Below are 26,130 nucleotides of genomic sequence, written 5' to 3'. Positions count from 1 at the left end.
CCAGTCAGCTCTTCTTAGGAAACCTCTTCCGCGAGATTCTAGGACAGGAGCGGGAGTTGGCAGTTCTGAATTCCCTGAAGCTGAGGACTCTGTCTGTCTTTGTGTTTATTGCTCAGAGCCCCTGCTGAGCTCTCTCCTGCGTAGGATGCCAGAGTTGGAGACTCTGGAGATCATGAAGTTGGTGAATTGCCCCGAGACCTTCACACCGGACATGAGGTGCATCATGGGAGAGTCTCCTTTGGTGCGGGGCTACTTTGTCCTGGCGGGAATGAACTCTGCTGGCCTTTCGTTCGGCGGAGGAGCTGGCAAGTAAGTTTTTCTCACTCACGCTGAGCTTGCTGGGCTTCTTTCTTTCTGGAATTACTTATTATTAACATAGTACATGCCATTTTAACAAGAAGATATGTGTAATTTTAGTGTCCCCTTCAAAATAATTACCATGGAAGGCTCTCCTGATATTCCTGAAATGTCCTTGTTCAAAATGTTTTTGGGATTCCTCTTTTGGAGTTAGCCACAGAGACTGGGATGTTCTGTGTATTCTTTCAGATGTAATAAATATTGGCCAGTAATGAACTGGAATGAAAGGTGTAGATTTAGACTATAAGATGAAATTGTTACCAACATGTTAACTTACCTTTGAATTCCCAGATGTAATTGCTCAAAAAACAGTTTTATGGTATTGCTCAGCATAGGAAAAGGTCACTGGCTGCCTCTCTGATAGTCTTTCTCTCCCCACAGGTGTGGTGAAGAATGCACATACTCCTGTTTCCCACACAGACATTGGCTTCAGGTGCGTCAGGAATAAGTCAAGAACCAGGTTCTTAGTATGAAGTCAATTGTAAGGCAGGATGTTGAACTCAGTGACAAATAGTAACTTTAAGAGGAATGGAGGCATTTTCTCTCCAGGCAGGCCACCCCCAACTGCATGGAGGGTAACTTAATGCCTGTATCGACTTTACCTCAGTTTCCATATGCTTTTTATTTGGGTAACATAGGAATCAACAGTTGTATGTTTAGTGTTTGTTTTTTGTGATGGCAGACACATACAGATAAAGACTATTTCACAGACAAGGTAAGAGTAATTAAAATGTCTTTATTTACTCACAAACCTAGTGACATGAAAAGAAAATCTAATTGAAATCTGGCTTGATAGAAATCCAGTGCACAATGTTAATACCGTGTTCGTGGAGGGCAGAAATGCTCGGTCACCCTGCGTGCCTAACGTCACCAGGACTCTTGAGAAAAGATCCCATTTACTTAAGTGCCTCGCTACACAGGGACAGAAAGGGGTTGAACAGAACTGCACATTAACAAATGCAAATAGTGAGCTATAGCACTTTACAATAATTACAGTGGCGCTTCGATACCTCCCAAGAGTTGGCCAGGGAGTCACGTGTGAACTGTGCTGCTAGAACACCCTCCACTGTGACAGGCTGCGGCAGCTTTCTCCCCCACACCCACCTGTTCTGGGGAAGGAGAGGCTGAGCAGGGTGACAGGAACCCTCTGACTGAAATGGAGTTTCTTTTTTGGCCTTCCCCTCTCCGCCCACCATGTGACATTCTTGAGTGTAAGGCACAAGAACCTGGCGTGGAGAAAAGATGTGCTCCAAGCCCCAGTTCTTAGTGTGCGAAGAAATTCCTGACTTAGTGTGCAAAGAAGTTCCTGACTTAGAACTTTTGAAACAAGTGCTAAAAATATTCTTCCCACCTCTTGTAATTACTGTCCTTGAGAGACTGAAAAACAAGAAGGCAGAACATGTGCAGAAGATAAAAATAGCTGCATCTAAATATCATAATAATGGCCATGAGAAATGTGTAATTCTCCAAGGAATACAGAGACTGCTCAAAGAAGTAAAAAATCATATTATACAAGGAACAACTCCGGTATTTAATGGACAAAGAGAAGGCAAACACATACAAAAATATTCAGTCCTCTTAAAAAATAGTGCATTTGTTAGTGATGAGGGACTGCAAATGTGAGCCCCATACTGACAATGAAGGAGCCTTACAACTCAGCACCTTAAAGTGGAGGTGGTGGGGGAGGTGCTGACAGGCAGATGCAAAGCTTACTCGCCAGCTGCTACTGGGCAGCGCAGTTACTTCCTAAAACATCTCACCAGTTCACCTACCATTTCTTCAACTCAGCTGTGCTTCTGAATCCGTGTGCCTGGAAATGCTGTGTGAGATGAAAATTCTTTCCTCACAAAATTTCCCCTACATCATGTAGCTAAAATGCTGCTTAGGTCAAAGTTTGTGAGGGACTGGAAGGACAGGGGTGAAATACTAAAAACAGGAGGTTATTCTTCAGTATTAAGCACTGTTGACCAAAACTCTATCCTAGATACTAATGAGAATCCTTGGGATCTTTGTTGCCCGAGGAGCAACAAAGATACAAAATGAACCTTGTAGCTAACCCCTGACAGCAAGCCAGTGCCACCATTGTACCAGGCACAGCCTTCTAGGTCAGAACCAACCCCACAGGTTCTGCGTCAGGTTCTGAGAGGATGGTGGAGACTCACTCAGCAAGTGTTCGTATGCCAGAGTTGGGAATCTGGGCGCTGAGTCATCTCTTAGTGACTCTGCTCTATTCCTGCAGAAATGGGGTCTTTGGGCCAAAGTGAAAATGGGGTTAATCACTGGGCTAAATGGTCCTTGGGTCCCTAGCCTGCATGGCATCGCTCACATTTGGGGGTACAGGGACTCCCCGGAAGAGCAGTAGCACTGTAGTAGGAGTTGTTCCCTTGTCTCTCCTGGAGCATGTCCTGTCTGTACAGTGTATGTACAGGACTGCGTCACAAGTTAAAGGACACCAAATAGGCCATCCAAGCAAATAGTTTTTGCCCCTTTTTGCGCAAAGCTTTTCTGACTTCAGTGACATCATCAAAGATGGGAAATCTTTCTGATGCAAGCTTTTAAGTCAGATGACCATGGCAGTGCCAAGAAGCAGGACGTATGTGTGGATGAGTGACGAGGGACTTAGGAGCTATGTCAGGGGAGGAGAAGGTGCACAGGAGACTGGAAACCCTGGATCTCTGTCAGTTTGGGGCTAACACACTTCGTGTTTCTAGGTTCAAAAAGAGTCTTCAATTGAGTATGCTGACAAGACAGAAGCATGCAGAGCCCCTCCCCAAGGGAGCACATGGGGTGAGGTGGGCTGCTCCAGAGGAAAAAGCACCCACCACCTAGAACTGAAGTCCAGCACTGCTCAGATCCCTGGAGAGAGGTGAGCTGTCACACCAGATACACACATGTGGCACCACTGCCCCAGAGATGGAAATGACACACCAATTAGATGTTTTGATTATCAGTTGTGCTAGAGACGGGAAAGAGTCATCCCTTCAGACTTAGGACCAAATAGAGAAGACTACCAGATCCACACTACCTGTACTTGAACAAACAAAAGGAGACTTCCAGGAAGAACTTTAAAGCGCCAAAAAATAATGCGTGCTTCAGGGCACTCAGTAAACAAGTGACACCTTAGAAGAGTATCGCCCATTCTATGACGAGATGAATTTACGTGTAACTGTAGAAAAGATGATTTTGGAATGATGCAGAGCACGTGACACCTTCAGCTCTGTATCCCCGCTTCTGTCCTCCTGTGTCAGTCGCTGCCTGCAGGTGCCACCCTGCACTGGCGCAGCTCCTGTGCACAGCCCTGCTCTCCAGCTGGGCGACACTGCTCCTCCTCTTTCCTAGGAGCAATACCGCTCAGCTAGTCACATACACATTTGCACTGAAATAGCAAGGCCCTCCAAGCAGTTCTAATCACATCCTCCCTTAATAAATCATCTGAGGCCTCCTAAAAAGGTGGACACTAATCAAGTTGTCTGGCAGGGGCAATGGCAAGTCTGATGAAGTGGGTAAACAAATGCCAGGGCAGGCCAGCACCTGAGAGTATCTTCCTGACCAACTTAGAAGCCTATCAGAGCTAATGCTTCTAAGCTGCCAAGAGAACAAAGGCTACCAATTAGTTAATTACATCTCTAACAGCAGTTTATACTTGAAAAAAATCATAACAGCTTAGGTGCAAGGGAAAATTAAGTGTTGGGAGGGATAATATAGTCTCTATCATTCAAGTTTCACCCTTGGAAAAAACACACTACTGTAACTGTGCATGGCCCTCTTGGGGGCACTCCAGGTCATTTTCTATTCCAGACGACATGGAGAAATGGCTGGACAGGGTAAGGAAAGATGGAGAGCAGTCTGCTAGGCTCATGTGGTGTACACCCTCCACACTCAGAACTCCCTGGACCCACATGGGTTATCAGTGGATCTGTGCTCTGTGCTGGAGGAAGCAGAACTTGGATTTCAGCACTTGTGAACTCAGCACGGCCAGCAAGGCTTAGTTACTCAACCAGGACAGCGTGCCCTACCTTCCCTCCCTTTAAGGGGCAGGTGAGGAAACTCAAGATGGGGTGACTGAACTTTGAGTAGCTGGGAGAGCGGCACAGGTTTAACAGTAGAAAACTTAGCATTGTTTAGTGTTGGTACTTTCTGAGGTTAAGACTCTTTCCTTTCTGGAAAAAGCAATACAAAAGGCAACATCGTTTTTCCCTTTCACATACTGTGGCTTACTTATTTACTCAGCTAAACAAAACCCTTCATTACAGAGATTAACAAGAGATGAAGAAAGTTATAGGCAGGTGGCCCTGACCTTTTGGTGCCAGATTAGCTATCTCTGCTGCAACCCAGTAACAGCCCCACAATGCCTCTCGTCAGTGAGGTAGATGGTCATCTTGCTAGAGGTATCAGGGCACCAACGCACAGCACAGTGGAACAGGACGGCACCAAACGCAGCAGCCCACCAAGTTAACAGGCTATTCCCTGAATACTTGGACCCAGAGTTGGGCTCTTGCCCCGAGGCCTGCACACCAGCAGCATCCCAGCAGCATTAGAAAGCAGACTGTCACCATAACTGACTTCCACAGTGGGGTTTGCTCCTGTCCTGCCTGTCAGACATGCTTCCTGTCACCACGGGAGTCTGAAGGGTGGAGAGATGGACAAACAGCCCAGAGTAAGTGTTAACAAATGGGGAACTGCACCAGGGAGGAGGAGATGAAAGGACAAGAGAGATTGCAAAGCAAAAAGTTTAAAATTATATCAAGGAGATAAGAGATGGGAAGCACAGGTTAAATCAAGATGAGGAACAGGATCAGGACAGAGGCTCCTAGGATGATAAGATGGGAGGAGGTGAAATTGTTCTGACGTTACTTCCCGTGCAAGTCACTTAGCTCCACGTCATCCTTGCGGCGCTTATGGGTGAAGAGGGAGGCGATTGGGTAGAGCTTGGCCTTGGCCTGGAACCGGTGGCCTGCGATGTCAATCTCATACTCTCCCCGGTTGATGAAATCTGCTGTCACCACCTGCTCTTCCCCAGTGTCCTCAGAAAAATTGTGCACAAAGCCCAGGCAAACGTGGCGCTCCAGGCTGTAGCTATAGGCACTGCTGGTGGTCTTGCCAGCATACTGCCCGTTCCGATAAATGGGCTCTCCCCACCAAGGCCAGAGATCCAGGTCTGTGTCGTGGTCATCCAGGATGAACATGGTGAGGCGTTTATGCACCCCGTTCTGCCTCTGCTGCAGCAGGGCATCCCGCCCGATGAAATCCATCCCCTGGGAAAGAAAGGCAGCAGAGTCATCATCTATCCTGCCCCGTGGCACATGAGCGGCACAGTGGGACCCGTCCCCTGTGTCACTGCAGTGGGTGCAGTGCTCCCACCCCTGGGCTGGCTTGGGGCAGACCCTTCCCCACCAGGTGAAAAATTGCATTCACAAATGAAGGCCGCCTTCAGAGAATTTTTATAACATTACAGGTACCCTTGTTTCTTTCTTCTATTTTATACACACAGATTTCCATCACAAGACCACATAGAACAAAAATATTTAGGAAGAAAAATCAATACTCAAAAACATTTGCTAAATTTTTAGAAAAATAGTTTTTATATAATCTCAACAAAAAGTCCATGCATATATGTTTATAGATGGTCTGTGAATATATGTTTGTACCGCTAGAGAATGGCTAAAATAGAGCCGTTGTGTAGAATCCAACCATCTAGGTTAAAAAAAGTGGTGAGGAGAAATTACACACTCATCTGTCTGCATCACTAAAGCTCTGAAAGGAGACAAGAAACTGCTTTTTCTGGTAAAGGTGGCTGTGAGATGGATGGGGTTCATGTATCACTTTGAAAAGAAAAAATCAGACAGCTGAATGGAAGGTAAACTGACTTGTACAAATAATCATGGTACAGACAACCACGGCATGTTAGTGTAGCACCATAGTCCACTCAGAAAAACTTCCCCAGAAAGTCTAAAAGAGAGCAAAGTGCTGAAAACAAAGTGTTAGTTTACTGTTTTCATACTAAGATATTGTATCCCATAAATACACTTTCCATTCTCAGGACATCCTGATCGTCACTTCACCTGGTGCTGTCACCGAGGTCTCACTGCTCTGACACTTTCCTTCTACATCAGCTCCTCAGCAGGTGCCTGCGCGGGGAGGTGAGTGACAGCGGAGTGCACAGACACCATACCTTGTCTAATTTCACCCGAGACTCTCGTCCACATTCCAGGGGGGTGGTGAGGGTATTCAAATCCTGACCCCAGAAGGCAAAAAACTTCTCAATCCGGAGACTACGAAGAGCATAATATCCAGCATTCCGGATTCCGTATTTCTGTCCAACACCCATCACTTCATTGTAGACATGGAGGGCATACTAGAGGGAGAGATGAAAGGTTAGAATGTGTCTGATGACTGGCACTATTAACCTGGACAAGGGAGAGGGTTGTATAAAATTCTCATGATGTCTCAACAAACCAAAGTGCTACAACCCAGGAGTAAGGAACCAGGGTCACCCTTAACCCAGACTTAAGCTCCATGAAAGCAGCAACCATGTCTTTTCATGTCTAGGGGAGTAACTTATATAGCAATTATTAAATAACTCATATAGCAATTATTAAGTCATAGAAGCACCACCCAGTAAATGACCAATCTCAGAACTGCTCAAATAGCCCACTCACTCTCCATTGACTTTGTTCTGGTTCTGGCTTTTCTTGCCCCAATTCCCTTTTGCACTGGTCATGCTATGAAACGTGTTACACATCACTCTAGATGTGTGCACATAATATCTGATTTTTCACACAGATGACAGCATATCTTAGAGACTCAGAATGAGTCATAGAGGAAGGAGCCAGGAAAGCAGAGCTTTCCATAACATCCAGCCTCTCACATTGTTCTTATCTTGGTTCTAGAAACATGTTAAGTATCAAACAATTTAAATGAAAGTTATCCAAATTGAAAGCAAAATATTCAATCCCTATCAAAATACATTCTAACTCTAAAGCCCAATAACAGACTACACTGTTTACTTTAAAAACTAAAAGTAAAATAAGACAAAACAAGACACAGAATTAAGTCAGAGTAAGACAAATACTATATGATCTCACTTATATGTGGAATAAAAAAAACTCATAGAAGCAGCAGTCAGACTTGTGGTTACCAGAGGTGGGGGATGGAGGGAGGGGAAATTGAAAGAAAGTGGGCAAAAGATACAGCCTCCCAATTCTAAGTGAAAAATAGCAGGGATGCAACAACATACAGCCTCGTGACTGGAGTTAACGCCGCTGTGTGATATACAGGAAACTTAGAAGTCAATCTCATGAGTCCTCGTCACAAGTAAAAATAATCACTTTTTTTTGCCTTTTATTGTATCTATATGAGATGATGGATGCTAATTAAACTTATGGCAGTAATTATTTCACAATATAGTAAGTTAGTCTATTATGCTGCACACCCTGAACTCACACAGTGATGTATGCCAACTCTATCTTAAGAGAACTGGGGATGGAAGACAAAAGAATCAGCTTCCTTGGCATTGTGACACTTTACCCTACCAATGTACTTTGCTCTATAAACTGCACTACCACACGTGAACAGTGACTACTGAACAGACTGCTCTGGTCAAGACGACTCCAAATTGGAAAAGGGGAAACACATGGCCTGTGGTACATGTGAGTGAAACGTCTGAATTAGCAAAGTGGGGAGGCAATCAACAGGACTGGCAGGAAGAAGAGAACAGCCAGTACCTCTGGTGGGTTTGGTGCTTTACTGTCGCAAGCTGAATCCTGTGCTTGAGTTAAGAGGACAACAAAGAAAGATTTAAAACAGGTGACTAGTTTTGGGCTAGATGAATAGAGCAAAGGGAAAAGTAGGTCCCTATCATTGACTAATTTTCTCACTAAATGCTGGGAAAGTCACAGGAGTGGCACCAGTCCAGGAAAACCAGAAGGCAGAAACCAGGGCCTCCGAGTAATGAAGTGCTGGAGCCACACAGATGGGGCTTGGCCAGTCAGTGACACGGGCCCCTCAGAGTCCACCCCTCTCTGTACAAGCAAAACCTATCAGCCTCATTTGATTCAGTTCTAATTAAATCGCATCTAATCCTCTCAATATTTTTATAATATTTCTGAGGGCAGAAAAGCAGATGAGATTTCATGGGCACATAAATTTGTGCTTCATTTAATGATTAAAATCTAACACTACCAGGGGGGAGGGGAGTGGAAGGAGGTAGGAGAGGTTATAGGGGAGATAAATGGTAATGGGGAAAATATAGTAAAAAACGAACTAATAAAAAAATCCCTATCACTACAAGTAATACGACTAATGTTAAGAACAGAACATGGATGCCTGTGATCACTGCTGCTGTCACAACTGGACAGAAAAAGAAATGGTAGGGAAAAAATTGTTAAAGAAAAACTTACTATATATGATAAAATTGAACCCTGGAAGTTCCAGAGAGTCAACTAAAAAACTACAAACAGTAATTTAGTAAGGAATTAGGTTAAAGAATCAGTACACAGGAAAAATAGCTCTCACAAATCATAATTACTTAGAAAACAAAAGAACAAAAGACACCCTTCCCATTTGCAGCACCAACAAAACATTCAAGCAGACGAGTAATACAGAACATCTACATAAAGAAAACTTCAAAATACCTCTGGAGGTTACCAAAAACACTTGAATAAAAAAAAAAAAGGCATACCTTGATTGTAAAATTCAACATATACGAATGTCAGTTCTAATTTATAAATTTAATACGATCCAAAACATAGGTGTTGTTTTAACTACATGATTATAAAGTTCACAAGGGACAATAAGGAAATAGGAATTGTTTTTCTTTTCCAGAGTTTTCTAAGCTATGATGGAGGATAAGCACTTAGAAATATTAAAATATGTAACAAATAATTAAAACAATGTAATCCTGGATCATGAACAAACTAAAAACAGTAAAACACATCAGAAATAAACCTAAATACATAGGACGTAGTGTCTGATAAAGACAGAATCTCAAATCTGTTGTTTATCCATGTGAGGAAAATATAGCTTGATCCATATCTCATAAAATATACCAAGAGACACTGCAAGAGGATGAAATATTTAAATATTAAAAACCAGAAACCATAAATAGCAACAACACAAACTATAAAGGCACCAGAAAGAAACTGGAAAAATACTATAGCCCTGGAGTAGGGAAGCTCCATCTATGTATCAAACTATAGAAGCCACAAAGAAAAGTCTGATCAACTCAGTAACATGAAAATTTCAAAAATTTCTGGTATATGAAACATTTTCCATAATGAAAAGTAAATGTTAAAAATCCTTCTACATGACAGGTACAACAAATCAAAAGAAAAATGGAGAAATGGTCAAAAAACTTTACAACTCTACAGCAAGGACTGTCTGAGATAACATGCCTGGCTGTTTGTAAAAAGATCAATAATTCGATACAAAAATGGACAAAGGGTAGGCTAGGACATTCATTCCTAAGACAAGTATTAGGCATTTACCTATGCCAAGTACTTCCCTAATGTCCTGGGGATATAAAAGTAAAAACCAATAAACATCCTTTGCCTCAGGGAACTTACATTTAAATGGGTAATCCAAAGAACAAAATAAAGAAAATACATTTTATTAGGTGGTGAGGACTGTGGAGAAAAATAAAACAGGGAAGGTGATTAAGGAGAACTGGGGGGTCGAGTTGCAACTTTAAATAAGGTCTCGTCAAGAAGCAAAGGGTCCTCCGGTTCAATTCCGAGTCAGGGCACGTGCCTGCTTTGCAGGTCAGGTCCCCAGCTGGGGGCACGCAAGAGACAACCACACACTGATGTTTCTCTCCCTCTTTCTCCCTCCCTTCCCCTCTCTAAAAATAAATAAAAATTTGTGACTACTACCTGAGGTTGGTACAGCTGTGAGCTTGGGAGCAGCTGTCTGATAGAAGAGAGGGAAGCGCCAAGGGAAGGGGAACAGCAAGTGTGAAGGGAAGCAGCCTTGCATGTTCAAAGACAAGGACTGGGAGTGAGAGAGGCAAAGATGACACATGTCTGATGAGATCAGAAGAGAACACGCGGGGAATGGGTGGGCAGAACTGTGTAGGCTCTGTAGATGGCTTTTACTTGGGAGTGAGATGGTTCTGAAAAGTAGCTCAGTCCCACACCCAAGGGAGATTAAAACTGCACTGATGCCCTGGCTGGTGTGGCTCAGTGGATTGAGTGCTGGCCTACAGACTAACAGTTGCCGCTTTTATTCCAAGCAGGGCACACGCCTGGTCCCCAGCGGGGGACATGCAAATGTGGCAACCCACTGTCATGCATCAATGCTTCTCTCCCTCTCAAAATAAATAAAAATTTTAAAAACTGCAATGACAAACTATTCTGCACTTACCGGCCTAAAGTTTGGCATCTCCATGTGTTGGTACATGCAATGGGAAAAAGACACTTTTTTTTATCCTCCCCTGAGGACATGTTTATTGATTTTAGAGAGAAGGGAAGGGACGGACAGTAGCATCAAGTTAAGAGAAACATCAATCAGTTGCCTCTCGTACGCACCCCAACTGGGAACTGAACCTGTAACCTAGGCATGTGACCTGACCAAACATGCGACCTTTTGGTTCATGGGATGACACTCCAACCAAGAGAACCACACTCTTGTACACTGAAGAATTTTTTTTAAATAACAAAGGACTAGAAACATCAGACTGATTAAATAAATTGTGATTCAACTATATGATAGAATGTTGTGCCACTGTTAAAAAAGAAAGGAAGCTCCTTCTCTTTAGGTACTCCTAGGAAAAAAGCTCTAAGATAAACTGTTAAGAAAAAAAAAGATGAACAACAGTATGTTTCTGTTTGTGATTCTAAAAGGGGAGTTAAAATATGTCTTTGAACTTGCTTCCACATGCTTAAAAATCTCTGACATTACATAAAAAACTAGGATCACTGATGGTAGTTGGTAGGAACTGGTCAAGTAAAACTGAGTAATTTGGATTTTTATTTTTAAACTATGTGAATATATCATCTATTCAAAAAAAGTAAGTAACTGAAACATGTTAAAATTTCTTTAACGCAGTCTACTGAACTACCAAGGCACAATCAGACACGGCTCTGTAACCCAGCCAGTGCTCAGCAAGCTGTGGAATAGCCAGCACGCCTTCCTGCTGTGCGTCTCACCTCTATGGGGATGTAAAGCATGAAGCCCGGCTCTCCCGTGTGAGTCATGCTCATCACCCGGATCCCATTGGCATAGCCCACACTCATCTCCTACGGAAACAAAGGGAGAGTCAGCATCAAAACTCTTTAAGGAAAGTGGGATGGGCGCCTGAGGTAAATTCCTCTCCCTAGCTCTGCACTCTTGACCCTAAAGGAGAAACATGGGAAGGAAAGAATTTCATCTTCAGAATGGTCTGTTTCCAGGTACCCAGGTCATCAGAAATGGAGCACAGCCTTTACAAGATCTCTTCTCATGAATATCATCCATTTCAGGAGAGCTAGTCAAGCTGCTGGTGGGAAATGGAGGCAAAGTCTTTGACAAGCACGAAATACTACTTTCTGCAAAGTCCTGCTCAAGATTTGTTCTAGTCAGATGTGTCGGGAGGCAAATGCTGCCTCTGGGGGTCTTGGCAGACAGTCCTGAGCACCTGTCCACAAAAGATGATGCCTGATGCTCTCAGAACATGGTTCACCTGCTACCCTGGGGTCTGAGACAGGCTTCTGATGTTCAAAATGTGTTCACGGCAGCTCAGTTACCTCTGTCTCAGTTACTCTTCCTGTAAAGGAAAGTGCTAAGTCCCAGGTGGCGCTAAAGCAAACTGTTTCCACAGGAAGCCCACCACCATGTGGCCCTCTGCAGGCACACGTGTATGGGTCACTCCTCCAAGAAGCAAAGAACGGGCTGTGAAGGAGTCACTAATGGCTAACTGTGAATTTTCTGTTGCTTTCATTCTGCCATGGAGAAAAAGGAAAACTAAGTCAACTAGTAGGTGGGTCCCAACTTTGGTTTGAATTTCGAAGAGCCTCCCTCAGTAACTGTGCCACGCTGCTTATTACAGGTTGACAAAAGCATCACAAAAACATCTGTTTGGACCTCAAATCAGCCACTTCCTTGAGAGTAGTCAGCGATTTCTTTTATTCATTTACAATTTGTTTCACTCAGCTATAGTTGCCAAGTATAAAAAGGAAAAGTATGTTGGCTGTTTAAGGATTCACCTACACCATTTACTACCTAAAGATGCCACAAATACAGAAATTCCTCTGACTCTGGGTATGGAAAAGAGGAAGCCCTGCATGGAGAGAAGGGACCCGACCCTGACATCTAAGTCAGACTCCTGTAACTTAGAATTCTAATCTACTGCTATAAAAAGCAACAAATATATAGAACTGATGTTCAGAGAGGTTAAATCCACTTCAAATATATTCTAATGCTTACTAAATAAGGAGACCTTAAAGGGTGAAAAACAAAGGAATTTATCATGTCATTTTATTTACTTAATAAAAGTCAACACACTTTGTGGGTGTTCACACCATAGTAAAAACATGTAATTGCCATCTTTAAAAGATATTCCCTGCCCATTTAAACACTAGATCTTGACTAGCACCCACCTTGCAAAAGAGACTTGGGAAGTGGTCTGCAGTCATGGGTGCATAGGACAGCTCAGACAGCACATCCACAGCTCGAGGGCCAATCAGATTGAGGGCTAAAGAGAGAAAAGAATAAGAGATGTCTGGCCGCTCCAGGTAAAGAGCTGAGCTAATGAGAAAGGTCTGCTGTGGACTTGCCTCACCTATGACCAGACCTGGGTGGCAAGACCACGAACGCATCCCTTTGCTTAGGCAATCCAAGGGGTACCTGATTCTGATAGACACACCTCTCCCAACAGGCCTGCTAAATGCAGCTGCTGACTGCTGGCACGAGATGGCCTGATGAGTTTCCTCTTCCTGGGGACACAGGAAGGCAACATTCCACAGCCTCCTTTGCAGTCAGAGGGGATCAAGAGACCAAATCCTGGTCAATGGCACAGGAGCCCACTTACAGGGCCAGACAGAACCCCCCTGCACAATTCCCATTCCCCTCATCTTCCCAGTGTGGCTACATGATGGAAAAAGCCCCAGTCCCAAATCAGGACCAGGAGGACAGCCCTGAGAGGAGCTGCCCAATCACTCTGGATTCTGTCATGTTTGTGACAGCAGCCTGTGCTAATTGCATATCAGCTACCCTCCTTTGGGCCCAAACACAACTTTGGTTCAAGAAGATTCCATAGTTTGCCAATCTGATAGGAGATTTCTTCGTGTTTGCTGCTGTGCTGAATTGAGAATGACAGCCTGGTGTGATGAGGGACAGGGTAGATTAAGTGGGGGGGGTGGGGGAGAGGCTAGGCATGGAATGGGGTGGCATTAGAGGAGGGCTGCTCCCCTGACAGAACCACTGAGGTCGTGAAGAAATTTCCGTCATCCTTAAAAATTCACTTTAAAAAAAAGGCTGCTCTGGCTGGCACAGCTCAGTTGGTTGGTACATCGGCCTGTAATCCGAAAGGCTACAGGTCTGATTCCCAGCCAGGGCACATGCCTAGGTTGCGGGTATGGTCCCAGGTCGGGGTGCATACGTGCTGTCTCTCTCACATCAATGTTTCCCTCCCTCCCTTCCCCTCAAGAGTCAATAAGCATGACCTTGGGGGGGATTTTTTTTTAAAGCTAAGAGGAGATTTTGAAGAAAATAATTTGATAATATAAAAATGCTTTAAAAATAATTTACTCTAGAAAATCACAAAATGAAAAGGTAAAAATTATTTACTCATTCATTCAACAAATATTTGCACTCCTACATGCTGGCTAAGGGGACATAGCAGTGAACAAAACCATAATTGAAGCAGTCATTCCACACTTCACTTAAAAGACATGGGGACGTATTACCAATCAGCTTTCTATAACTAGAGAGCCGCCTCCAAGCTTCTAATTCTGACAAAGCTGGATCACCTGGCCCGTCCTCACGTAGCTGACCCAGAGCACCCCCAGGGAGAAATACCAGTGTACTTCCAGGTGACGTCCTCCAGAATCAGGTTGCTGTCGTGCGGCATGTGCTTCTTAAGCCAGGCCCAACAGTGGACCTGCTGGTCAGTTGGAGAAATCATGAAGAAGCTGAAAGTGAGACCCATAAGTAATCAAGACCATCTGGCAGCAGAAAACAAGGATTAGGAAGTAATGAAGTTCTCAGCTAGTTTCAAAGCAATAAGCAGAATACTGGCAGATGAGCTCTGAGCTTTCAGAGAGGGCCAGTAGCACAGAATCCTAGGGTACACCACATAAGGACAAACAGAAAACTGACTTCCGTTACTATACAAACCTACTAATATAAGACATCTCCCAGTAGGTAGCTAATTTTTCACAATGAGTTTTACGTAATTTGTTTTATTTTTTCATGGTGATTTCTTTTTTGTCTTAGGCTGCTAATGAACTGGTCATGAGATAATGAAGTATTTTTGGCTTTGGTTTCCTGAAAAAGTGAGCTGGGTGCATTGCTCTGCCGCAGCACCCTTAGGGAACCATGCAGGAGGGAGCTGGCAGCGGCCACTGACTCACCTGCGCTTGTTCAGGCGTGCTATGCTGCAGTCATTTTCATACCCTCCACCCTCGTTGAGCATGCCAGTATGCACAATGTGGCCCACGGGCACGTCAAGGTCATTGGAGAAGAGGTACTGTAGAATTTCTAATGCCTGATCTCCGGTGGACTGTAGGGTTAAGAAACAAAAGCAGAGAGAGCACAAGAGCATTTGGCTGGTAACACGGCCTGATGAGCAATGCGACTTACTAAGAAAATTCAGTTAGCCAGGACTTGTGCAACAATATTTGCAGATTTATGCCACTACAAGAAGCACCAGAGAAAGCTAGCTATTGAGTCTAATAAATGGGCCTCTGCCAGCAGATTAAAAACCCAAAAGAGCAAGCTAAAAATGCAGAAAAATGTCATAAAAAAGATAGGACATTAAGATACCAGAGTTAAGAATCAGTTTTGAAGAGATAAGATGAAAAAAGGAGGTATTCAATAAAGATGCACCATTTCCTAGTCTGTTAGATTGGTTCCCAAATACTTACTGTTATTTCAAACTTTGTGAAGGAGGACATGTCAATGACACACACGGCTTCCTTACAGCACTTGACTTCAGACTCCACAATGTCAAACCAGTCTGGCTTATAGAAAGTCTTGCTCTGCTCCAACGCCAGGAGGTCTACGGAACAGAAAACCAAAAAGGAGAGAGAAAGGGGGGTCTCCCTGTATAGTTTAATGTAACACGGTTTTATTATTTATTCTTCCAGGAACACATTCTAGCTATATACATGTAAAAATAAGTTTTATTAATTCTCGGGGGGCGGGGGGAGCGAACAGAAATGAGAATGTGCCTCTTTACCCTTGTCTGGTGGCACAAAGTACTTTGGCCTCTCGAACCCATGTTTTTCCATCCACCGGGCTCCCTGTGCGTCCAGCCGGTCATAGAGAGGAGATGTGCGTAACTGCCTCCCTGTCTGGAAGTCCCAACGGGGAACCTTCAAATCATACAGCAGAGCTAGAACAGATCAGAACAGTCTATGAAAGCCCAAGCCACAGAGCTGAGTACCCACTACCCACTAGACTTGGGAATTGCTTCTCTGCAACAGAGCACCCTTTCCAGGCTAATGCAGCACAATTTGCCAAACGGTACCCAGTACAACAGGCGTGCTCCGGAAGGAAGAGCAATACTGCAAGAGTCGGTGTCACCTCGCCAGTTTCATAGCTATGAGTCGCACGATGACTCTACATCTCTGTTCACAATCATGGTTTCATGATAGGTAGAAACAATGGGAGAAAGATCATAGTTTTAAACTTTGCTAAGCTCCATAGGAGAGATGAAGGTGAGATTTAAGGAGGTCACAGATGGTTACAAAGTGTGGAAAAATGGCACTTGATTCTTTACAATGTGTTGTTGGGATCTCAGACCCATAAAGACATTTCCTCTCTTATGTTTAACCCATTTCTGAAGTGAGAGGGCACATAGCATACCTTGATTTGGTGGCTCTGAAATCTGATAGGTTGCATAGTATTGTCCCAGTGATATTATTCACATAACAAAGCTAGAGTCAATTCATTTCTCCTAATGTCCAATCTGCAACAGCAATGAGTAAAAATAGCCAGAAAGAGTGCGATATCTAGTCCCTTCCAAAGAGAAGACCTTACACCACTGCACACAGAAGGTACACGGGGTAGCAGGGGAGGTTGGGAGATTAAAGATCAAGACGCCATGCTAGTTTTCTTACATTGTGACAATTTGTCAGTCTCTGATACTTCAGTTTCTACTTTGCCCTTTTCCATTTTGTATCATGCCTGCAATTCTATTTTATGAGAATCAGAAAATGACACCAAACATGTCATATCATCAAGCAGAAATTCAAGCTTAATTATGATTTGCACAGGATCTAAAGTAACTATGGATGGAGAAATCTAGACTTATGATAGTTCAACATTTTAACCAAAATACTTGCTAACGATAAAGAAGCTTAGCAGGTGCACGAGCTGCTGCCAAGCCCTTTACCCCCACAGATAGAGGAGTTCTCTGCCAAGGGCCACGCAGGTGGTCAAAGGTCATCCCAATGCTCACCATGAACGCGACCCCCAGCTACTAAGCCAGCAGTTCATTTTTAATAAAGAACATGCTCACAGCCACTACAGAAACTTAGTGCAGAGCATAAATGTGCCCAAAATATTTAGACATATTTTGGCAAAGTCCGAAAATAGTTCCTCAGTATAAGAAAAATGAAATTACAATCTGATTTGGTTCAATTCCTGAAACAAAAGCTGGAAAATAAGAGACAAGGCAGAGTAGCCAGTTAAAATGAAGAGGCTGATCCTTCCAAGTTGGCGGGAAACAAGAACAAGGAGAAAAACAGCAGGAACGTATGTTCTGTACATACACGAGAAGTGGTTTCCTATCTTACCAGCACATCATGGGTTCATAACAAAAATCACTCAGAGAAGCTTGAAGCTTTGAGAATAACCTGGCAAGCTCTCTGCCCTGGAAAGCAAACCATGATCCCAAAGACCAGGGGGAAGCACAAGCACAGCCTGTGGCAGAGGGAACTTTCCAGGCAAAGTGGAAAGCAGGCAATGCCGGGAACACGCAAGAAGCTGCTGCCCAGAATTGGACAGGAATTACCACCTGTAAGTCCTAGACTACTGTCCGTCCCCCAGAAGTGAACATGTACGAGACACGCAAGAAAATGTTCCATAAATATCACATTGAGCACAACGTCCCCAACACAGCCCTGAAACAATGAAACATTAGAAGCTCAACTTGAAGCAGTTATTAAAGAACTGAGGAAAGATCTGTCCCTCTGAATGACAGAACAGACCCGAACAAGATATCTGCAAGCAGGTGCAAGGGGGACAAAGGTTTACTTACGCATGACTTCCATGACCCGGTGGCGCAGGAAGGTGCGGCTGCTCTGCAGGGCTCCAAACCGTTTCAGGTCCAATTCCCAGACACTTTCTGAGGGATAACCATGCACCATCCATTCAGCGAGGTACCTGTTGTTTTTGTGGGGGGCGGGGGGGGGCAGTTGTTGGGCCTCAGATGTGATACTCTCAACACTGTGCCAGAAATCAAGAACCAACAGAATCAGCCCTGGCTGGTGTGGCTCAGTGGATTGAGCACTGGCCTGCAAACCAAAGGGTCACCAGTTCGATTCCCAGTCAGGGCACATGCCTGAGTTGCAGGCCAGGTCCCCAGCTGGGGGCACATGAGAAGCAACCACCCATTGGTATTTCTCTCCCTCTCTTTCTCCTTCCCTTCCCCTCTCTAAAAACATAAATAAATAAATAAAATCTTTAATAAAAAAGAACCAACAGAATCAAAAGTCCTATCTTGTCAGGAACTGGTTCAGCAGTTCTCGGTAACTTCCTTAATGTCTCTGGAAGAAACGACACAGACCCCTCTATTGCTCTCACAAGACCACTGTGAGGATTTTAGCTCTAATGATAGGATTCCCTAGAAAATATTTAAGACACAGGCACAACTAGGAAGAAATAGGACTAAAATATACAGGAGTCCCTCGCTATATTGCAGTTCACTTATCGTGGCCTCACTCTATCATGGGATTTTTTAAAATATATTTATTTATCGCGGATTTTTCGCTATATTGCTGGATTTTGCGGTACTGTATACGTATGCTGTTAAAGTTACATAGGTTTAAGACTGTAGAATAAATGCAAGGTTCCTACTTCGCAGGGGGTCTGGAACGCAATAAGTGAGGTAGTACTGTATACGAATGCATTCTAATTTATACATCCAGTGTGGTTTTTCCCTGTGAAACGGTCTCCTCAGGAAGGTTTACAGCAATCTGACCACACTGCCTCTGCGCCAAAGGTTTTGGTAACTCCACTTCCATAACTTTTCAGAGCCACCCTACAATTCACTCAAGAAAAAAGGGCTCATTAACCTAAAAAAAAAATACTGCTTTAATTGTGGAAATACACATAACATAAATTGACTATCTTAACCATTTTCAAGTGTGAAGGTCAATGCATTAAGTATATTCACATTATTGTGTAACCTTCGCCAGTATCCATCTCCAAAACTCTGTCCATCTTCCCAAACTGGAACTCTTTGCCCATTAAGCAGTCCGCTCCCCATGCCCTCCCTACCCCCAGCCCCTGGCAACCACCTTTTCACTGTCGATCTTCACAAATTAGATTCGACTACTCTTAAGTATCTCATATAAGTGAATCACACAGTATTTGTCCTTTTATGACCAGCTCACTTTTTATTAGTACCTAATTTTTAAATAAAAACTTATACTGCTCAGCATGATGACCTATCTCACCACACATGGATGTTTCCAAATTCAAATACACACTTAACGGACCCACATTTGTTACAACTGAAGAAGTGCAAAAACATCCATCCCACAGTCTCCAAAAAGAGGAATCCCAAAAAACATTTTGAACAAGGACATTTCAGGAATATCAGAGAGCCTTCCATGGTAATTATTTTGAAGGGGACACTAAAATTACACATATCTTGTTAAAATGGCATGTACTATGTTAATAATAAGTAATTCCAGAAAGAAAGAAGCCCAGCAAGCTCAGCGTGAGTGAGAAAAACTTACTTGCCAGCTCCTCCGCCAAACGAAAGGCCAGCAGAGTTCATTCCCGCCAGGACAAAGTAGCCCCGCACCAAAGGAGACTCTCCCATGATGCACCTCATGTCCGGTGTGAAGGTCTCGGGGCAATTCACCAACTTCATGATCTCCAGAGTCTCCAACTCTGGCATCCTACGCAGGAGAGAGCTCAGCAGGGGCTCTGAGCAATAAACACAAAGACAGACAGAGTCCTCAGCTTCAGGGAATTCAGAACTGCCAACTCCCGCTCCTGTCCTAGAATCTCGCGGAAGAGGTTTCCTAAGAAGAGCCGACTGGGCCATTCATGGGAAAGCAGAAACCCTGATGGAATCGCGGAGCACGCCTACGAAGTGCCTGGCATGAAGACTGAGAAGGAAGACCCTCTTTGGAAAGGAAAGGAGCTACGGGAGAGCAGATAACACACGTGGTTACAGATGAGGATCTCGAGGGGCTCAGTGCGGAAGCTCCCGCATGGCACCCAGAGATGCAACGAAAGGGCAGGGTTCCCTAAGCCGGAACAGCTGCACAGACATGCTCAGCCCGCCTGCAGTCCGTCACCCGGGAGTCATCCAGCGCGGCCGTGGTAACGGAGGACCCCAGACCGACGCGGGCTGCTGGGTGCATGGGGTTTCCTCAGGCTCTGCTCTCCGCTTTTAAAAGTCTGACATTTTCCACCATAAAAATATTATTTTTAAGAAATCTATTAAGGGTGGGAAAGAACTTCTTCATTTTACACCCTTTCCTAACTTTTAAATTTGGAACCATGTGACTATATTAACTATTCAATAAATAAAATTAAAATTACTTTAAAATTGAGTAAAAGAACATCTTAACAAAATAATTTTTCTAAATATTCCTTCAATCTTATATGTAATCCTAAGAAAATGTTTCCTCCTAGCCTAAAATTTCAGCAGTGATTTTAGATGAATAAGTAATAAGCCAGAAGTCCATTAACCAAAACTTAGTCTTCTGAATCTGCTACCCAGTGACTGTCCTGAGACTAGGCAAACTCTGTAGCCTGCCTTCTGTAACCTCCACACTGGGCTGCTATAAGGATCAAATAAGGTGCTAGTCTTGAAAATGCTTTGAAAAATGTAACGTCTTAACAAAAGCACAGGGCATTATTACTATTGAATTCACATACCAAAGTGGTCCCAGTCCTCCTGTAGATTCTGAATCTCCAGCTGGTTCTTGCCCTCAGTGAAAATTGGTTTGGGGGTTTTCTCAAAGCCTCCAGACAAGATGCCACCCTGCCAATTCCGAATATAAATTCTGCCATCAGCGTCCACAATGGCTGAGGAGGAGAAATGACAAGGGAATGGGGAGAAGAGAAAACCAGGTGTTAGAAGTAAGCCATCTTTCCAGATGGACAAAGGCAAAGCAGAAACACCTGCTATTAGCTTTATGAACCAAACAGCATCCCAGGAACACATTAGCTTTAAAATACCGTTCCAGGTCATCCAGGAGCTTCTCCCTCTCAGACTTACAGTGAAGACTGTTTCTCTGATTACCCCTTACCAGATCAGTTGCTTAGAAACTTTGACTAGTCCTCACAACCAAAGTACGTAACTGCCACTGTGCCACATAAAGCCTGAGAAAAGGGGAGATTCCTGAGCCCATTCAAGGGATTCAGATCTTCACAGTGAAATCAAACCCTCTCCTATAGCACTCAATGTCACTAAATATCCCGAGTTATCGCTCACCTACAACATTCCTACAATGTACAGCATTCAAGTCCAAAACTCCAGGTTATATTCCAAATTTAGACCTCTGCTTGGGACTACAATTAAACTTGCAGGAAAAAAAACAAACATAAAAAATTGCTTAAGTGGCGTGCCCATTTTGGCCATCTTTTCATAAAGAGTTCTTAAAGAAAAGTCAGAATTGGGCCACCTCCCTGTGACATGCTCTAGAAAAGAAAAGACTCTTTCGGGCACAGTCTGTCCTTAGCAGAAAGTCTTCCTTTTCAGAGGACAGAACAGTGGCAAAGAAACAAGATTAAAAACAAAGTGCAGGTCCTCACTTGGCATGTTGCTGTGCAGAGGGGTCTCCAAGGGGCGAGTCAGGAGGTAGAAGTGTTCGCAGGCATGTAACGGGATACTAATCGGCTCCTCGTTGGACAGACCCAGCTCGTATGCCCACTACAAATGGACAGATTGATTTGCGGGTGGAAGAGGAACAAAAAGACAAATGAGCAAGTTCAGCCGCTTGAAAAGAATTTAATTTCAAGTGGCTTGTGTATGCTCTTGCTACAATGTCAGGTGTGGGAAACCAAGATTCAGCCTGCTGTAGTTTAATTATTGGGATAGGGAGCAACACTAGACTTTTTAAACCATAAAACTTACTTTTAGATCAAAGGAAGACAGACTTACCAGCTAGTAAAAGGACTGCATGGGGAGCAAACGAGGCCTTTTAACAAAATGCCTGGCCTCAGCTATAAACCCCAAGTGCCACTCACAAAGGGCTTCACATGGCAGGAAGTATTCTTAAATCACCTTGAACTGGAGAGTGAATGTAAAGGACCAGTTTGTCTTAATAGCAGAAGCAGTTTAGCATTCTGGAAACTGAATCCATGCTCCTGACACAATAAAACAGCCTAATACTTTATTTGCTACGCTGTAGATGAAATAAAACACCATACAAAAATCCAAAGCCGAAAATTTACGTCAATGCCCAAGTGCCTTCAGGCAGGAGAGCACTTGCTCACTCAGGCAGGAGGAAGGAAGAGGTCACACAGCTCTACTGGAGGAACAGGACAGGTTTCTGATTTGGAGGCAAAGAACCCTGAGTCTTCCAGCCCACACAACAAACAGTGTGGTCCTGACATCTGTTTAGTTTGTTACTATGGAATCTTAAGTCTCTACACCAAAAAACCCCAGAGAGAAAAGGTAAATAAGAAAACCAGAGACCCCTACTGTAGCTAACCTACCTGACCAGCACAGTTGACAAAATACTGGCATTCAATCTGTCCTTTATCTGTCTCCACGCCAGTAACTTCACCTTTTTTGACCATCACATGAAGAACACTTGTCCGGTCATAGATCTGCACACCTGTTCAAAGGTAAAGAAAGAGCTGGAACATGGATCCTCTGGTGGTCCAGAATTAAGGGATCTGCAGCAGATTCTCAAGTCACAAGAAATACTGAAAAGGCCAGGTCAATGCTTCAATTTATAACAAAAACTCCTAGGAACCGCATCGTGAGACTATAAGGGAGACTTTCCCAAGGTTAAAAATGGCAGGCAAATTTAATTATCGACTTTAGTGCACAATTAAACTCCAGGAATCATAAAAGGGGCGGGGGAGAAAAAGTTCAAACAGGGCATCTTAAATCCTAACCTGCCCACATCATGAATCAATTCATTCAAAGCACACAACACCATGGACACTGATGTGTCTTCCCCTCATTCCTTCCAAACCCGGGACATGATCCAAGCTGTGGATTAAATCCCAAGCGTGTTCTAACCGTGGAGCTTCTCAAGTTCAGTGGCTGAAAGGAGTTCCTTAAGTCTGAAGGGTACTAAATCAGTACTAGAACTGTAATAAGAAAAATGCAGCCCCAAGGAAAAATATTAACAGATAGTATATTAAAACCAAAAGAGCCAGTGTGCAAAATGGTAGCTGAGTTGGTGTCACTGCCCATTGTGAGACACTTCCTTAAACAACGTCTTCCTTCCTAATCCCAAACCTGCTTACCATTTTGGGAGGCAGCACTTGCCAGGGCAAGAGCCACATCGGCAGAGGACACCACTGCATCCTCGGGGACGTGCATGGCCCCCACCAGGTCGTGCACGTTGAGGAGAGGGTGAAGTTCAGCCACTTTCTTGAGGGAGATGATCTCAGAAGGGATGCCTATAACACTGCCACAGAACACAAGGGTACAATGACATTCACTGGCCCTCTGGCAGAGGTCAGCGTGACAGTAAAGCCAGGACAGGCTTCTAGCCTCATACGTACTTCAGCCTCGAGTTGATGCGCTTCAGGGAGATCAGCCGGTCCTGAGTCTGGGCCAGAAAGATGGAGCCTGTCCTTATGTAACCTGTAAAAAAAGTCAGCCCAGACTGAGACAGACTAGGACAAATGCAGGGGGACAAAGACACAAGCCCGTGAGAATATAAGTGAGATCTGTGATGAATCCTGGGATGCCACCATCCAAACGTTCTCAGCTCAGAGTTGTGTTAGGATCAAATGAGATTTTTTTCTCTTTTTTTGAGGTACATTGGTCTGTATTATTTTAATGGTTCTTATCCCTTTTAAAAAGTATATAATCATTTAACACATTTACATTGTTCCATTACTTCTAGTTCTCAGATTATCAAATTCTCTCCTTCAGGGCAGTCTGTTACCTCTTGTGGTTTGTGATTTTTTTTTTTGTTTTTTTATTTTTTTTTATTTTTATTGTTGTTCTATTATAGTTGTTCCATTTTTCCCCCATTACTCTCCCCTGTCCTGCCCATCCCCTACTTCCCACAGTCAGTCCCCACCCTGTTGTTCATATCCATGGGTCATTTATACAAGTTCCCTGACTAGACCCTTCCCCTTCCTCTTCTCCCTTACCCCCTCCCCTCTGGTCACTAAGACTCTGTACCTTGTTTTCAGGCCCTCTGGTTCTATTTTGCTCATTTGTTTGTTTTGTTCATTAGGTTCCTGTATTAGGTGAGCTCATATGTATTCGTCTTTCGCCATCTGGCTTATTTCACTAAGCATAAAACTCTCCAGTTCCATCCATGCTGTAGCAAAAGGTAGGAGTTCTTTCTTTCTGCTGCATAGGATTCCACCGTGTAAATGTACCACAGTTTTCTGATCCCCCAAATGAGATCTTTATGCACAGAAAATTGTTCTTAAAACTAAAGATGCTATTGCTGAAAAAAAAAACTCTCGGGGAGGAAGGTAACCCAGATTCCCTTATATTCTTCAGTCTTTTTAGAGTTTCTCCCCCTAGTTTTGGTGGGAGTGTAACCCTTGGTAAAGAGAACTCATGACATCAGCCCCTGGGGGTTGGACCCCTGCTTCCTTCTCCAGTACAGCCAGTGGGCATGTCACCTAAGCTCAGCCAGTCAGATCCCTGGAATACTCAGCCATGAGCAAGTAAGTGAATGGCTGGAGGTCACTCATCTCAGGTCAGATGGCCCCTGTTCCACCTGAGGCACTGCCTGCGGTGGGGACCCATATCCTGGTCTCTATGCTGCCTCCAGCTGGCAACCTTCTGCCAAATTTACAGGTACCCAACAGCCTTCCAACAAACTCCTTTTGCTCAAGGTAGCCAGAGTCATTTTCTGTTGTTTGTAATCAACATATCTGACACAACCATTATTATACTTGGGTCAATGACAACCCTCCTAAAATACAATGACTAAGTTCTTATAAGAAAGAGTTGAATCAGTTTTCTTTCCAAAGGAAGTACAGTGAGAACAATTTATTTTCTTAATTTCTGTTGAAATCCTCATATAAATATACCCTTCACTGACATGACAAGAATGTCTCAGTTTACAGAACTGAAATTTCAGAGATTGGTGTTTAAAAATAGTAATTTATCAAATTAGTCCAATGATTTGTGGGCTAAGCACACTCTGAATTTCACATTAAGACAAATAGTTCAGAGTTATTTTATACTCACTACTATAGATTAGACAGAGCAAAGTACCAATGTATATGTTCCTTTTAACCTACTAATTTTTTAAAATTGCATTACCACTGAATTGAAAAATTGGCTCAATCTCCCTAAAGTTAGGCTTCTTCAGCTGTAAAGGAATGACCCTCATATAAGAACAAGTAATATATGAAATACTTTCAAAAGATTATAAAAAGTTTAGATTGCCACACTCATTCACTTGACAAGTTATACCCCATTCTCATGGAAGCACTGCAGACACCACCCTTCACAGTCGGGGCACGAGGCCTGGATCACTGGGTAAGTCTGACTGACAAGTAGCTCCGCACCGTCAAGTGAGTGAGCTACTTCCAGAGGATAAGCAGGTCACACATACATCACCGCATCTTTACAAACAGCTCAACAGCAGTCCACGGAAGAAGGTGACCATGGCAGGGCACAGCAGCACAAGTGCCAGATGGGAGACCTCTCCCCAGACGCGCCTGCGCCCCCTTTCCCTGCACCACTGGCGCACTACAGTGGGGGAGAGGGACTGAGGGTGATCCCTTCCTCTCGTTTACCTGACTCCCTCACTGCCCCACAAGCACCAAGGAGAAGTCACGGCCAGTAAAGGTTCCAGAGGGAGATCTAGAAAAAACGCTAAGCTAACTTAACCTTACAGAAAGAAAGCCTATGACCCTATTTCCTCTGGAATCCAACCAGCTGAGCGACGCAGGGCTCAGCAACTGGCATCTGACCCAATGGACCAGGGGTCAGCTGTTCCATCTCTGGGCCCATCACGCGGATGCTCTTCTGACTCTCGCCCTTGTTAATACCTGATACACGTACCTTGCTACCGTCATTAAATCCGACCAAAGGGACTGTTTCCTGCCTGTGCTGCCCGTAGCAGGCATCTTCCCTAGTAAAGAGTCAGGGACAGCAAGGCAGCAGGAAACACTTGCCTATGTGCACTGGAGAGCCCTGCCTCTCAACAGGAGGCCCGGCCAAGTCCAGTGACACCATGGGGGTCAAGGTGCCCGGGGCACACCACGTAAGTGGGCCCTCCCTCT

General features: G+C 44.0%; 1 protein-coding gene across 2 annotated transcripts in view; it reads right to left on the bottom strand.

Annotated features, from left to right (window-relative positions):
* Positions 1 to 1,073: 1,073 nt before the first annotated feature.
* Positions 1,074 to 26,130, bottom strand: part of PDPR (pyruvate dehydrogenase phosphatase regulatory subunit) — a 36,325-nt gene continuing 11,268 nt past the window's right edge. For both annotated transcript variants that reach the window (XM_090260884.1, XM_090260883.1), the window contains 15 exons: positions 23,428 to 23,509; positions 23,167 to 23,330; positions 22,402 to 22,523; positions 21,496 to 21,613; positions 20,617 to 20,766; positions 19,461 to 19,653; positions 17,756 to 17,880; positions 15,731 to 15,886; positions 15,417 to 15,550; positions 14,904 to 15,052; positions 14,350 to 14,462; positions 12,930 to 13,024; positions 11,502 to 11,591; positions 6,530 to 6,712; positions 1,074 to 5,612 (listed from right to left, as the gene is read on the bottom strand). In XM_090260884.1, coding sequence (XP_090117010.1) covers positions 5,208 to 5,612; positions 6,530 to 6,712; positions 11,502 to 11,591; positions 12,930 to 13,024; positions 14,350 to 14,462; positions 14,904 to 15,052; positions 15,417 to 15,550; positions 15,731 to 15,886; positions 17,756 to 17,880; positions 19,461 to 19,653; positions 20,617 to 20,766; positions 21,496 to 21,613; positions 22,402 to 22,523; positions 23,167 to 23,330; positions 23,428 to 23,509 — 2,279 coding nt within the window. In that variant the 3' untranslated portion in view covers positions 1,074 to 5,207. The remainder of the gene's footprint in view (positions 5,613 to 6,529; positions 6,713 to 11,501; positions 11,592 to 12,929; positions 13,025 to 14,349; positions 14,463 to 14,903; positions 15,053 to 15,416; positions 15,551 to 15,730; positions 15,887 to 17,755; positions 17,881 to 19,460; positions 19,654 to 20,616; positions 20,767 to 21,495; positions 21,614 to 22,401; positions 22,524 to 23,166; positions 23,331 to 23,427; positions 23,510 to 26,130) is intronic.

Source organism: Furipterus horrens, unplaced genomic scaffold (assembly GCF_987537825.1).
Source record: "Furipterus horrens unplaced genomic scaffold, mFurHor1.1.pri manual_scaffold_13, whole genome shotgun sequence".
In the NCBI taxonomy this organism is placed as follows: Eukaryota; Metazoa; Chordata; class Mammalia; order Chiroptera; family Furipteridae; genus Furipterus; species Furipterus horrens.
Note: the sequence above shows the minus strand (reverse complement) of the source record. Positions and strands in the feature narration are given on the sequence as shown.